Source organism: Anser anser (genome assembly GCF_964211835.1).
Source record: "Anser anser genome assembly, chromosome: 6".
NCBI classification, from domain to species: Eukaryota; Metazoa; Chordata; class Aves; order Anseriformes; family Anatidae; genus Anser; species Anser anser.
In genome coordinates this window covers 10,057,195-10,072,435 of record NC_139726.1, presented here as the reverse complement: position 1 = coordinate 10,072,435, position 15,241 = coordinate 10,057,195, and the positions used below count along the sequence as shown (strand labels likewise).

General features: G+C 42.2%; 1 protein-coding gene across 2 annotated transcripts in view; it reads right to left on the bottom strand.

The window, feature by feature from the left end:
* Window positions 1-543: 543 nt before the first annotated feature.
* The window catches only part of ESYT3 (extended synaptotagmin 3), a 32,440-nt gene continuing 17,742 nt past the window's right edge, over window positions 544-15,241 (bottom strand). For both annotated transcript variants that reach the window (XM_083841175.1, XM_083841174.1), the window contains exons 8-23: window positions 14,985-15,105; window positions 13,799-13,972; window positions 13,151-13,233; window positions 12,131-12,179; window positions 11,404-11,493; window positions 10,700-10,762; window positions 10,533-10,601; window positions 9,253-9,318; window positions 8,411-8,497; window positions 7,416-7,565; window positions 6,431-6,873; window positions 5,161-5,250; window positions 4,450-4,581; window positions 2,865-2,970; window positions 2,228-2,277; window positions 544-1,373 (exon numbers count right to left, since the gene is read on the bottom strand). In XM_083841175.1, coding sequence (XP_083697301.1) covers window positions 1,337-1,373; window positions 2,228-2,277; window positions 2,865-2,970; window positions 4,450-4,581; window positions 5,161-5,250; window positions 6,431-6,873; window positions 7,416-7,565; window positions 8,411-8,497; window positions 9,253-9,318; window positions 10,533-10,601; window positions 10,700-10,762; window positions 11,404-11,493; window positions 12,131-12,179; window positions 13,151-13,233; window positions 13,799-13,972; window positions 14,985-15,105 — 1,810 coding nt within the window. In that variant the 3' untranslated portion in view covers window positions 544-1,336. The remainder of the gene's footprint in view (window positions 1,374-2,227; window positions 2,278-2,864; window positions 2,971-4,449; window positions 4,582-5,160; window positions 5,251-6,430; window positions 6,874-7,415; window positions 7,566-8,410; window positions 8,498-9,252; window positions 9,319-10,532; window positions 10,602-10,699; window positions 10,763-11,403; window positions 11,494-12,130; window positions 12,180-13,150; window positions 13,234-13,798; window positions 13,973-14,984; window positions 15,106-15,241) is intronic.

The following is a 15,241-nucleotide window of genomic DNA, read 5'->3' as shown; positions in this document are numbered from 1 at the left end:
TTCCTTCATTTCTCTGAATTCTTGTCTCATGGTCAATTTAAGAAAAATTTAAATAATGGCAAACAACTGGTCTGCTCAGTCTCAGAGAGAGAACCAACAGACACTGTACTGATCTAGGAAACTGAACCCAGCACAAAGCCAGAAAACAAACAAAATCACTGACTGTACCAGCTGCACTCAAAAGGGTAAGTATGAGGTACAGATGCTCTAACTGCCTTAACAGCGACACTTCCATCATTACCTTGGTTGGCTGGAGAGCTTATTTTAAAAATACTGCTTACCTCTTCAGGTAAGTTTGGGATTTGAGTTAGTGACTATCCTCTTTTCAAGTACTTACATGATTTCAGGCTTCCTGCTTTGTGCTGCAAACAGCTGTTCTGCCAGTGTTGTTTCTGGTTATGGATTGAGACAGGCTGAACTCATGTGATCTAGGCTGAAAATATTTTAAACCTACTTCAGGTGGTGACTTATGTTTTTTTTTTGCCTAGCATGCAGTTGAAGTTACCATGTTCATATTCTACAGAAGGGCATAGTTCAACTTCCTTAAGCAAGACATTTCAAAGTTTATTGTAAACAAACAAATACACAAAGCTTCAAAAAATATTTTGGTATATTTTGCTCCAATATTAATAAAGCTTAGTTTTACAAAACTCTGCTGGTCCTCAGGCAGAATGCTTTACTATCAAGGCTTATGAGATGTTGAAATGTAAGAGAGATATAACAAAGAACAAAACGTGTTAAGGCATCACAAACTAAAACCTTAATGACATCTTGGTAAACTAATCTCCCTGCTTCTGGAAGCTCATAGCAGGTTGTGGCTGTGGTTTTGCATAAGATACTTTTCAGAAGTGGAATATCAATTTTTTAGTTTCTCAAAAACAACTTATTAGTCTTAAACAGTTTATTTGAATGGGTCAGATGAAGGATGCTGTTTAAAAAATTATTCTTTTAAAAGTACAATGCTTTCAGATATTGTTAAAACAACATGAATAGGCTCTTGTGGAAATGACGCTGTGAACAAAGTAATCACAGATAGCTGGCAATCTTCTCTAGGTATGCTTCCTTAAGAGCATATTCATATTTACCAGTTCTTTGGGGGAGATATACCAGAAACAGCAAATATAAATGATTTGTTATTTAGAGAGAAGTAATTTCCACTTTTTTTTTTTTACATCACGAAGAACTAGTCTCTGAGTAGGATCATTAAATTTACATGTCCTAAGCAGCAGCTGGCTTCAAGTTTGCAGTGACTGTTTTAAAACACTTTAACTACAAAATAGATATATACAGTCAATATAAATTTTAAAAATTAGTAACTTATGTACATGAGAAGAAATCAATTTTTCTTGCGTCTACTTCTTGTCAGCTCATACCTGCAAAACATACAATAAGCAAGCAGTTTAAGGCTTTGACTTTTTAAGTGGCAATGCTTTATTGCTTGCACTTCACAGGCAGCGTGGTGAAGGAGGCTTCAGAGATGGCCTCAAACTTCAGCTCTTTACTGGGAACGCTGGATGAGTCAGTCTTCTCCTATTGCCATACGCTTCCGTGAGACGCACACGAGCTGGGCATGGGGAACTTGGTTTTCCTATGCTGCTGCCCACACCAGTGGCAAGCTACTAGACTACACACACCGCATTCCTTGGTCTCCTTCAGTGACGGATAAAGGAGGAAGTGCGACTGGTACTAACTAGAGACTTAGAAGGAAGAAGCACTGGTTCTCAGTCTTTGCCTCAGACCAATACTTAAGGTTGACGTCTGAACCACAATGACCATACAAGCAGAACTGTAAGTGGCTTATTAAAACAGTTTATATAAGTGCTTTGTAATTAACATTTTATCATACATATATATTGCTGATCAGAGTGTTAATTTAGTTAGGATCCTTATCCAAGTTATTTGTTGCAGGTTTACTTTAATAAACATAATTCTTATGTATCCCAGTGGCTTTTATGTAATTTAAAATATGCTGAAGACTGAGAATAATTGACATATAGGCCTCTTATTAAAACCATTTCACAGGGTAGGGATCACACTGCTAACCAGATTTACATAAACTTTAGATAAAACTATCAGATTAGTTCAAGTTAGTCCTGCATTTGCAGGTAAGCTACGATTGTTGCTCACCAAAACGCGCAGCCCTTCTACCACCACCCCAACACCACCACACCAACTCTGAGCAAAGCCATTAGCCAGGGTGTAAAGTGTGAAGTTGAAACAAACTTACCATTGTGCAAACCCTTTGATTAAGTCCTCCTGCGACAAGTCAATCCGCACCTTTAAAAAACATTTTTTTTAAAAATTTATATATATATATATTTAATACAAGTTGGTTAGCTAATCTAGCACTCCAAGTCAGTTCCACTTTAAAGGTCTAGGGCTGCAGCCCAGGCTCAAGGCAGACGAGCTTCCTGCATTCCTGAGACACAGGCATCAGCCAGCCTCATCTCTAAAGCTCAGTTTCTTAATAGCATTTTTTGAAATGTATCTATCACTGAAGACAGGATTCACGTTTACTGTTCACAGAAGCAAAGCTGTTCACAGAAAACTTCAGGTATTGTCAGCAACTTCTCTGTTTTAATCTCGTCTTTCTCAGCTTCATGTTTGAACTACTGGAGCTATTCCCCAGGCAGGCAGCAGGGGATCCCAGGAAACGCATTTTTATTTCAGGAGCACTCTCAAAGGAAGCAGGGTGGCAGATCAATCACATGAAACCACGTCAGCTTCCACAGGGATATGGCCTGATATCAGAGAAAAATTTGGCAGGAAGTTGTTTCCAGGTTGCTAGTTCTGCAGTTCAGGATTACAGGAATGTCTCAAACTCTTCAGCTCTTAAACAAGTCATGCCACTGGTTTAATCTTACCTTCCCCAGCTCCTTTTTTTCTTGTGAAATGAATGGCCTGCTGTTTTTCACTGCAACATCTAGTGTCCTTTTCTTGACATCTTCCAAAGATTCAAAAAATTCAAACCTAAAAGAAAAATTTGGAAAGAAATGTTTTAAGTCAAAACTTGAAATCCTGTAAGCATCAGTGGCCAAAATACAGCAATTCCAACAGAGAAGGACCGTAGCTTCAGACAATGACCTTTACAGGAAGCGAATCACACCCACAGTTTGAGAAGGCATTACAGCCCAATTGTAAGCCTTGAGAACGTTGTTGCCCAACCACAGCATATTTTAGCACAATTTTGGAGAGCTGACTACAATCCACATGCGAACACGGGTTACTCTCTCGGAACAGAAAAGGTAATTCTATAGTTAGTTTTATTAATATTGTAAACAAATATATATATATTTCTTCCAAGCCTTACAAAAGACTATGACACTCTGCTGGTCAGACTGTTCACCGTGCCAGCGGGATGAAGGAAAACGTGCATCCATAATGAAATGCCATTTCCAATCGGTTTTCCCCTTCATGGAAGATCAGCATATTTTCCATGCAACCTTTATTACTCAGAGGAAATAGCTGAGCCACCCCCCCCCAAGTTTACAAAGTAGGCTTATACCACATTAAGAGAAGACAAAGAAAGAAACCTGTGGCAATTAAATTCTTAATGGCGCTGACTCACGGCTCTGGCACACACCAGCAAATGTCAGGTCAATTTTGTCCATGCGAAATCGTTTAGGTTCTGCCCACCCGAATAGTTTTTCCTTAAGTCAGAGTCGTAAAACAGGTAATGTGTTTTGGAGCTAAGTCTTGCTCAACCTATTATAGGTAATTGAGGATGTGCAGGACATGCCAACGGGGGATGAGAAGGATGCTGCTCCCAACAGCTGCGCTGGCACTAAGTGGAGTACCTGCCAGGGGAGCTCACCAGGATAGGCTGAAGCAAACCCCACAGCTGGAGTGACTAGTGTTTGGAGTGCTAATAGGAAACATTTTAAAGTTTTTTTCTCCATTTCTGACCTACAGACACGCACAGAAAGGACCTAACAATGAAACAAAAAGTTAATTATCCAGGCTCACCCAATATTCGTGTATTTTCACCAATTATTTGTACCTTTATCTAAATACTGGACTAACACCGCTTCTCAGACCAGCTCTACTGTGACTGGCTTTGTACAGCACACATTCCTTTACCAGGGCAGAGCTGTGGATGTGGCAACTGGCAAAGAGGTGGCAACGTTTTAACTTGCTTCCACCAGCACTCACACTGTCTCTGCAGTGACAGGGCATGGTTAGGGGAATGTCTGCGAGGAAAGAAGCAAGAGCAGCCTGCACCTGCTAGGATCAGGGAAGGGGGTGGGAGGATGGGACGATACTGTATGTGGAGTAAAGCCAGCCCCAAGGAATTGCAAATCACAGTTAAAGTGCCATTTTTTCAGAAGACCCGCAAATATTCATGGGACAGTTGTTCAGGTGCACCAGGTGCATACCTTATGTGAGCCCTTCCTTTTTATACAGAGATAGTAACTATGTCAGCTGCAATCATGATTAACATTTTCTTACTTTTCATCATATTGGGGGTTCAGAGTTTTTTTCTTAACGGAAGTCTTCTTCCTGCTCGTCCATCTTCTATCTGGAAGCAGGTATATTCGGACATAAGGATCTACCCCACGATTGGAATTGGGTACTAAGTTTCTGTTAAAAGAAATACAGTGTTCACAAGCAAGACACCTTCTCCCCAGGTATATTTTAATTCCTTGTCTCTCTTAAAATCGGAGCCACCCTTCCTGGATTCATGGGCCAACAGCATTTATCTTTGGAGTTGAAACAAAGAGATTAAAGCCTTAAGGATGTGAAGCTCAAAAAAAAATTCACTACTGAATGTGTGGCCACTTACGGGGTTCCTAAATTAACACTTGCAAATTCAGTCACAGACATCAATCCTTGTCACAACGCCTCCTTCAGACATCCCAGGACATGTGTCAGTTGTCAGTGGTGTTCAGAGGAAGTTTTGGATGAAAGTTACAGCATCCCTGCTGCAGCAAGCACAGGAGGCTGGCCGCTGTCACAGACCCGCTGCTGACACTGACCAGAGCTGGTGGCTTCCACCTGCCTGGGCTTAGGGAGGCTGTGCAGATTGAGGTCAGCCTACAGCCAGGCATCTCGGCTGGGCAGCTTATGCTCTGCACGGTTCTGCTCCAGCTTTACTGAACGCCTGATGCAAGCTCAGGGAGCCCTTCCCTTTACAGAGAGGCGAGCAATTGTCAGCATTACCTGCAGCCATTCACCAGCACGACGAGACTCTGCCGTATTGAAGCATAACGCACCGTGAGCTGAATCTCTCCCAGAGGCATTTCAGTCCCGCTGTAAGACAGTTGCACAGGAAAAGCTTTTAAACACAGCTATTTAACAGACCAGATGCACAGACCTAGCAGCACGAAACAGTACATGAGCTCCAGAAGCTGCTGATGCGTTTTTCACTAGAAGCAACTTTCAGGGCACTGTTCCTCTTCCTGGCATCTTATGGTTTACTTTCTAGAAAGCAGCTGGACCCCAGAAACAACACTTGTTAGTGCCAGCACTGCCCAGCCTGACTTCTGTACAGGTACCTGCCCCAAGACCCAAAGCATACATAGCCAAAAAAACACCTAATTGGCCTGTTGTAGATGGAGCAATAAAGTACAGACCAGCATGTGTTTTGTACGTTCTTTGTACACAACTCCTTCAAGGATGCTTGTATATGTAAAATGGGACCCTTTTTATATCTCAATCTGCGTTTTACCAAAGTGGTTTCAAATCCAAGACATCGTTTTAAAATGTTCTAACAATGTCTTATTCTCTAGCTCTGAACAGGACCTCACTTACATGCCAGTATACAAGTATTAAATTGAACAGCTGTACCTGGGTTTGATGTTTAAGCTGATAACTCTGATGCTCTCTTAATTGAGACAGACCTTCCTTGCTGCTTCTATTCATTAATTCTACTAGCTCCAGTCTGTGCCCTTGGAGGGACAGACCCAGCCCTCCACCCCCCCTTTGCAGAGCAGAATACCCACAGCCTGATACTTAACACTACAGGAAGGGCGCACACAAGCAAATTTTTCTAGGATAAGTTTGTTCACAGCATCATGAGAGTCTCAAAACTTTAGGCATCCAAAACTTGAAGCAGCCAGATACGCTTATCACAAGTTTGTGTTTGTACAGCAGTGGGACAACGCAGACTCCCAATCTCCTGTTGAAAGGCACCTTCGGTATTAAACTCATGAGTGTTATGGGACCTAGGATATTCTGTATGAGAGCCACTTAAACAATACAAGACCAACACATGCAGCACCCCTTAGGACAGCCAGAGAAGGACACACATTCACGTTACATTCGATCAGACATCACCCCTGTAATTGTTTGCGGTTGACTTAGGCCAGTTCTTTGTAAAGTGATTTGAGACTCAAGACTCCAAATGACTCGAACTCAACTTATGCAACAGCAACCTATAAAAACAAAACCTTCTCAAGAGGAGAACAGTTCAGCTGGGAGAACCACCTACTTATGAAGGTCCAGATTGCTGCTACTTAGTTCAAAGCAAGAAGAAGGCAGAGAACCCAGGGAAGTAACGCTGGGTGCAAGCCTCAGTTCCTCCACAATCGGCAGCGTAGGCACTACCACTGCTCTGGTATGCAGTGCTGACGACAGGTGATGCTCAGGCTTTTGCTCGCTCTCCGTCTCATTAAGGCCAGCAATAGTTTCACTTGCTACAGGCACTGCTGAACTGTCATTTGTGTCCAGGTCTTCACTGCTGTCCTTTTTTGGCAGGGATTCAAGCACGGCAGCGTCTTTGCTCACAGGAGGTACTTTTGAGACTTCTGGTTTTGGTGGCGAGACAAACTTCTGCTGGTTTCCACCCTTCTCCGTGACACGCACAGGACCTTGCTTCGAGGCATTGCCACCAGCCTTGACGCTCTGTGGATCGGGTTCCTCAACATTCAAGGCCTAAAAACCATGAGGGAGAGAAATGAGCACTGCTCCCAAAACACTGGCGTTCACACCAGCATTACCACCTAGGATGAAATTTCACCACAACGCTACTGGTCTTAAAAAGCAGGAAATGCCATTAGAGATGAAGGAGGCCTACGGGACTAGCTATGACACTGTGTTTCCTTTTCCTCCTGTGTACATATTTAAGCGTCTGAACACTGATCCAGAACACCGTGAGAAAACAATTCCCAAGCATTAGTGTTTCTCACAACCTTGCTGGTTTGATTTCCCAGCTTAGATTTTCTCAGCCCCACTCTTTAACATCATGAAAAGGCTTTTGGCAATGCCACTGCACTAAGTTTTAGGAAGCCTCAGGGGAGAGCTCTCAGCTCCAACGTGCACTTTTAACTGCAGTTAACGACTTTGTCACACTTCTGCCTTCTACTCATCTGTGAAGCAAGGCTGCATTTCTCCTCTCCCACGTTTTCTCTTTTGCCTGGTTAGAATTGGAAACTTCCACTGGGGAAGTCAGGTGAATATGGCAAAGAACAACTTACCCGCAACACAAGTTTCATCTTAATGAAGCTGTCTGAGCTGGAATGATCCAGCTGAAATCTCTGATCCAGAGTCATGTTTGGGTCCTTAAGTAAGTGGGAGAGACATACCACTGAAGTTCCCAGGGCACTATCCCGATCCTTGTCTTTTATCTAGGAAAAATATGTTGTTTTTATTAGAAGACAAGCTGGAAAGCTGGGAACAGCAAAGAAGGTATTTCAGACAGACCAAAATAAGCTAATTTACTTCAGGACATATTATGAAGAGTAGTTACTTCTGAATAGGTGACGCCAATATTTCAGAAGTATAACAAATTACTATGTTTGAAGTAAAAATCCCATCTCTAACTACACAGAGAAGAAACTGCCCTAGCAGAAAATATAGGCCCTAGAATTTACTTGAATTTCCTTACTTGCCCTGCAGAAAATGTCCTAGGCAGCTAGAATGACAACTGATCTACACCCTCACAATTTTTAAACTTTTTTTTATAGTAATAGTTTAGCCTTTCTAGCCTCAATATGCCTTCTAAGTTTGCACTTCTTAATATGCACTTCTGCAGCCCAGAGAACAGCCGCAGAACTGGCTGTGACTTTAATGTAAGGCAGTGAGATACAGGACTTCATAAGGAGCCTAAATACCAAGGTGAAGAGATACACTCTGGCTGAGGATTATGAGCACTCTGATTTCCGACAGCAAAATATTCACAGCCTTCCTGCATGCAGATCTGTCTAAAACCTCCTTTGCAATTTTCAGCCACAAATGTCCCATGTTTTGCACCAAGATATTACATGTGATATGATCCTAGAACAAAGGTGGATAACAGCATCACCTAACAGAGAGCTGCCTGTGCAAAAACAGGTGCTCCTTCCACTTCTTAAGTCAGAGGACCCCTGTACATGCAGACGGATACAACCTGCACTGAGATCACATCCACTATGAAGGAGGTGTCTCCCTGTGAATGTACACTGGCTTTCCAAAGGAAAGGCTTTTCTCTTACCTCAACATGCAGTGACTGGGAATCAGCACTGTGGACAAAGAAGGTGAAAGCCTGGCCCCACGTGGGATCTTTGCTGAAATTGCAGGTCTGCAACAAGAAGATTGTGGCATTTGTATTAGCTTATTCTTTAAGCAGCAAAGAATACTGTGACACAGGGGGGGAATACTGTAACCAGAGAGGGTCACAGTGACCTTCCTGTCCCCAAGCTGTAAAAAGAGAGTGAAATTTCCAGGTCAGAAGTGCGCACAAGCAAAGTCTCTGGCAAAACCAGGACAAGCTCTGTGAGGTGTGGAAACGCTGACGAACGAGTCAGGCGAGCTGCAGTTCCCAACCGGTGTTGCCTGGACCAGCAGCCTGCCCCACCTGCAGCAAGGCACTGCTCCCTTCCTCCCACCTCTCCGCCCAGAGAGTCAGCTTCCAGCCCGCAGACACCCAGAGCCAGCTCCCAAAACTGCAGCAAGCTGGCAGGGAAGGGTAAGAAAGCTAGAGGGGCAGTTTGAGGGGTGTAGAGCTTGTGGGAAGAGTGGGAGGGGACAGCTTCAGTGCCATCCACTTAAAGGATGAAAGAGCACACAAACCACCCAGGGGGCTCCTCCTGAGGCTGCTTCATAAAACAGTTCCTTCTGCCAGGTGACAGGTACTGGCAGCAAGGGAAAAGGAAAGCTGAAGTCTGTGCTTCCCCATGCTGGTTGGTCCCCGCCTCCTGGCCTCTGCAGTCAGCACCATAACCTCAGCTGTTCACACAGCTAGAGTGGTCCTGTCCCCTTCTAGGGGCTACTTGGAGGTGGTCACCCACAAAACAGGTGGTATTTAAAGCAAGCAGAAGAGTCAAACAACCTCACCTTGCTTTTATGAGTCTTGCTTCCTACTGTGAGCAGGACAAAGGAGGAAGGTTCTCTTTCTGTCTTCTGTCATATAATACAAGGAAAAAAAAAACGATTAACAGTTTTCAAGAAGCAAAATCAAACCATTACTCTTACTTGAAATATGTTGCTGGAAAGCTGGCAATAGTTTTCAGATGAGAGACACCTGAAGAGTGCAGCATGCAGGACAGACTCCAGCTGTAACACAACACAGTCTTACCCTCTAGCATCAAGAGTTCACACTTAAGCTAAAGCTCTACATGTTTAGGTCTCAATAAGTAAATATTTGTCAGAAGCTGTGAGGAAACAGATAGCAAAAAGTGTTGAATACACCATGGGGGAGTTTTTGTCATTCCCTGGTGAAACAGGACTCTCAGAATTGGTTTCCTAGGCTCAGAACATGCCGTAAAGCAGCTACAAGTGAGCCTTTGGTACCAAGTAACAACTCCTTTTCAGAAGTAGTAATACTGAACCCCTCGTACTGTGCCCCTTTGCACTAACGTTACAGATGTTAACACTGAGGAGTTGGTCTTGGGAAAACAAGAAAAGTGCGTACAATGGAGTCCAGAATTAAGGATTATTGAATGTCATGTGTGTGGTGTACCAGTGCTGGTAACTCATCTAAATTGTAAAGATCATATTTAGGAGGAGAGCTACTCATTGAAGACAGGCAAGCTTTACCCACTGCTCAGAGCCGTGACTGTGCGTAGCCTGTTCAAGAGAACAGGGTGAAAGACATTCTTTCCTACATCCACAATTTGCATCACGGCAGTAAAATCCAGTATTTGAGGTGTAACACGTAACCATAAGCAAAGGGAGAGGAAGCATGAATGACAGCGTTGTTTCTGAATTAAAAATCGGGGGAAAGAATCTGGCGGTCAGGTCCCCAACGGACAGGAAGGGTACCACGAACAGGCACAGCCCTCCGCTCCCAGTGGGATAAGCTCCAGCTGGAAGAGCCCTGCAGCAGCAGGAAGGACAGCGTGACTTGCTCTGACGTTTGGAGCCTCTTACTCCCCAAAGCATAAAATAACGGCGACCCCCCCACACAATCAAATATTTCTGTGCTGCATCCCTCCTTGGACCTCCTAGGCTTGTACTGGGGGCGGGGGCTTTCAATCACTGTCTTGAACCAGCGGTCACAGATTTTGACAGTGGAGAAATTACTTCTTTTTAACAACAGCTACTTTCAGTTGCTATGATACAGCATAAACCAGAAGGTGTTTTTACAAGCATGGGGGAAGAATACGAAATTTTACCTTGAGGTACTTGTTATTTTTGATCTTCTTTGCTCCACATTCACCATTCGAATACTCAAAGTGGTTTTTCTGAATTAGTAAAAGAGAGTTTAAAAACCATTAATTGGTGGGCTTTAGAAAAAAAAAGGGTTAGGAGTGAAGGCTGTCTGCGTGTTGTTCGTACTTACTGGAAGGTTGAAAGCACTGTCCAAGTAGACTATCAGAATTGCTGTAGACAGACCCTTCTTATCCTGTGAAGGCCAGGAAAACAAAACAAAACAAAAACAAGGTAGGCATGATCACTCATCAAGGACAACATACAGCACACAAGACAAATTCAGAGTTTCCCTAAGCTAAGCAGCTCTTCACCTTTCTCCTTAAACTTGCAATTTAGAGGAACCAATACCCTACAGCATGATGGTTTCAAGCAGACCAGTAAGAAAAGGCATAAGTCTCTGCCATTTGCTCGCTTTAATGCCCTTCAACCTATTTAGTGCAGAACTGGTCGGATTCCCTGGTGCTGGCTATTTGTCTATGACTAGTACAGGTATACAGACACTGGAGGTCCTGCACATATCACAGATGAAGAGGAAAGAGAAAAACGATCAAAGAAAGGAACAATGAGAGGCCACTTTGCAGTTGGCCGAACAAAGTTTTGTTGATTTAAGTAAAATGATCTGCCAGATTTTAGTGGCTCCTGTATTACCAAGGCATGTGGGGCAAGCAAACACCCTTCCTCTCCAGGAGAAACAGGAAAAAAAAAATACATCAAAACTTTGTCAGACAAAAATAAACTCCCATGAGTCTGCCGGGGATCCTAATTTTACATGCTCCTTTACTGATCACTGGACAGGGATCAAAGTATCTGAATCCTTTAAGCAAATATACTCACCTCATGTAGCTTTTCTTGGTCATTTACTAGTGAAAGCCACTCCAGCTTTAAATGCAAGTGCCCACTCGTTGTCTTACTCAAGGGAAACCACTAAATGGAGACAACAAAGCGTAACTTAAGAACTGTGAGGCAGAATAATTTGTACATGTTGCAGACTCTGGGACTTAAGTGCAGTAGACAATACAAATTGTACTTTGAGCTTCTTAACTTGAATTTTTGAGACTTAGATTGTAGCATGGCCATCTACTTGGGAACACAAGCCAGAAACACTGAAACTAAGATATCCACACACATTTAGTGCACATGGGTATCTGCAACCAGCAGCAGCATCAGACAGGCACTCTGGCATTGTTTGCAGTGTTGGGTTGCAGGATGAACCACAATACAATCTGATTATTTCTTCCCTCAGCAATCAGACTGCTTCACAAACTTTATTTGTAGCCTTGAAGAAATATTTGGTACACACAGGATACGTGATATCAACCCACTGCTGGCTCAGCATAACCTCAGGGCTATCTGAGGTTGCCAGCCCGATTGTAAAAATTATTGTGATGGCTACTTCAAGTTTTCTGAGCAAAGAGAACTTCACCAAAAAAAAAATACCACAGTGAAAGTGTGCAAGGAAGCTTCACGCACACAGAAACAACGTAGTAGCATATGGAGAACATGAATGAGTACATATAAGCATGCACCACAACCACTTTTAAAAATAAGCTGCGATCTTTACCTCATCAACAGTTCTGTCATTCATTATATCCACAAGGCTTATAAGCAAGCTGGAAGACACAAAGCAAACATTTCAGCATATGTTTACACATATGGTGTGTTGCTGATTAGTGGACAAAGGGGAAAGGAAAAAAAAAAACAAAACAGAAACCATGGCTACCAAGAAAAATAGCCCACATGATGTTCCAAACAGCAACTTCTAGATATTACCTGTGTGCATGTGTGGTGGAACAGATACTTCTACACACAGTACCTTCTCCCTCTTGAAATGCTATCAAAACTAAAACATATTCTAAACAAATCTTAAGTAGTGTAGTAACCGCCACCTCTAATGGTGGTTAAGATTCCCTGCAGGAGTCAGGGCCCACTCTAACTTTTTCAAAGCTAGTTGCACTAGGAACTAATAACTTGATGACAACATTTGGACGCAGGGAATAGCTTCCTTCAACTTCAAACTTCCTGTATAAACAATCTGGGTGTTCCGTTTCAGAGATCACTGGATCTGAGCAAGGACTGGATTGTTTTGTTTCTTTCTTTGGTTTTTTATTTATTTTAAATTAAACAAATATGAAGATAACTGGTCCTAAGAAGCAAGATCTGACATGCTCTGTCCGGACGTGATCATGACCATCTCTACCCCTAAGTGCTATTATCGAGAACATCAGTGATGTTGTCCCACTTGAGAAATCCTCAACTTATGAATAAGTGCCCCTTTCTTATCTGTCATCTGATATGAAGAGTGCTGTTTTCTGGCCACCAGTCATTTCAGATCCTTTGCAATTTCTGTATGAAAAATGGATGTCGTATATCACTATAAGGATATTTCTCCATTACAAAACAGCAACAAGACCTTATTAGAAGAATGAGAAAACATTCCAGTTAGACTGCACTTGATTAGGACTGAAAATACAGAAGAGAAAAGATCTAACGTCCAGACCTGTTTTCTCAAATCTATTGAGCAGACTTTTCAGAACACTAGATCCTTTTGAAGAGCAATAAAAAGAAAGTCTCATTGATTTACCTCCCCATGAAGTCATCTTTATCTGGATCTTCATCATATAATTCAACTTCTAAGTCCTGACCAGGCAATTCATGAACAACAAACTGGAGGAGAAAGATGTATTGATTAAAAATAAAAAGCACTCACACGGGTTCACTACTCAGGCTGTGGATAAGAACATGACACTTTACAGCTGCATAACACATTAAGGACATTCCCTGCTGTTTTGTGCCTCATCTTGTAACAAATACAACTGATTATAGATGAAAATATTTTAAAGCCAGTTTGCTCGGTTTCGAATTAAAAGTTAAACCTGTCAAACTGATATCCCTAATAAGTATTGTTCACAAAAAGAGCTAAAGACATCCTATACACAGAGAATACCAATGCTAGAGCAGAATACAGTCGCACAGACTGCTGCACTGATTGATATTTAAAGCAATGCTTTGCACGTCCTCCAAAAACCCACATATGTAAATCAGATCAACCCGAATGCCATTTCAGGTTTGCAATTTAGATTTGATTTGTTTAAGAGACAGAAATGCCTCATCAATCAAGGAACCAGGAATTTCACTTGCTCCAGTGCAGTCAGCTAAGAGAAGGTCCTCCAAACACAAGGATGTAAACAGCTGTGCATCCTATAGATGGAAAGATCAAAAGATTCAGTACCTCAAATGTCTCATTCCAAACGGGATTAAGATCTCGGGAAACTGTCTTGCTTCGATACTGCACCACGCCAACTCGAAGAAGAGCATATGGGTCAGATTTCCCCCTGATTGCACCAAGAAAATTGTCTTTCTGGACGAGGTTTTCAGCTTCTAGCAGATGAACCCTTATTACTCCCTGGATAATAAAAAAAAGCAAGATGAAATTGGTTGTGAAAATGTGATCTTTGGATAATTATAATATGCTACCTCCTAAAACTAGTTATTTCAGGCAATAAGGGTAGTCAGCATGACAGGTTTGCAAAGAAATATATTTTGAGGCATTTCAAATGACAGCTGTGAAAAAACAATCACTCTTCTCATCATTTACCTAGAAAAAACCCTAAACAGATACACAATCCAATGTAGATAGTTGGGTAGGAAATAGTCTTCAACTTATTTTAAAATCAGAAACATACATATACACACAGGATCGTACACTGCAGTTAAATTGAGTGTAGAGTCAAGATCAATTCATACTGACTGAAGGAGGAGCCAAGTATTCATTGGCAGATTATTTTATTGCAGAGAGGCCATTCAACTTCAATTTGGTGATGAAAGCTTTCAGTAGGAAGCAGCCTTTCGTCATTCATTTATCATTACTCTCATTCATGAATATATTAGGCATTTGACAGGAGGAGACCAGAGATCTGGATGCATCAAACATTTAGGAGGTTGGGCCTTGTTTGGGTTTGTTTGTCATTCAGAACTTTTTTTTTTCTTTAATGAAGAGATGTCATACTCTGAGCTTCCCATTTACACCCTTTCACTGCATTAGTAAAGACATTAAGTAGCCTGACACTTAGTGCTCATGTATTTACTTTCTCTAATTGAAGACCTGTGGTATTCTCAAATGAGACTAATGGCTTAAATTGGTAAACATCTGTGTCTAAACGGACTTCTTGTGCCATATACGGGGAGGTAAGTGCCCCCCCTGCGTCCCCCAGAATCAAGAACTACCCAATATTTGCTTTTGTATTCCTGAAATATTGCCTACAGAAAGCCTACAATCCAGGCTGACACAGCTGATGAGAAATGGATGTGCAGGAACCCAACACACTAAGTTTGCATGCATCTGCGTTGCAGCAAATGCACACTCAGTAGATCAACATCCTCCCTGAAAAAAAAAAACAAAACCAAAAAACCCTCACGCGTGGGATAGGGAACCTCAGTTGGGCAATGTTCATGTTCTTCTTCAGAGGCACTGTGATCCTGTTTGGTAGAACCAGCCGTGAAGCAATGTAATCTTGAATCAGCGAGTCTGACATTACACTGCAGGTGAGAAAAAAAACAAACAACCTAAATCTCTACAATGAAATCACCATTTCAGTTAGAATGAAAGAACAAGGCACAGCACAAGAAACAGGAGGCACTGCAAAATGAGCAACACAGACCACCTTCCCCCAAA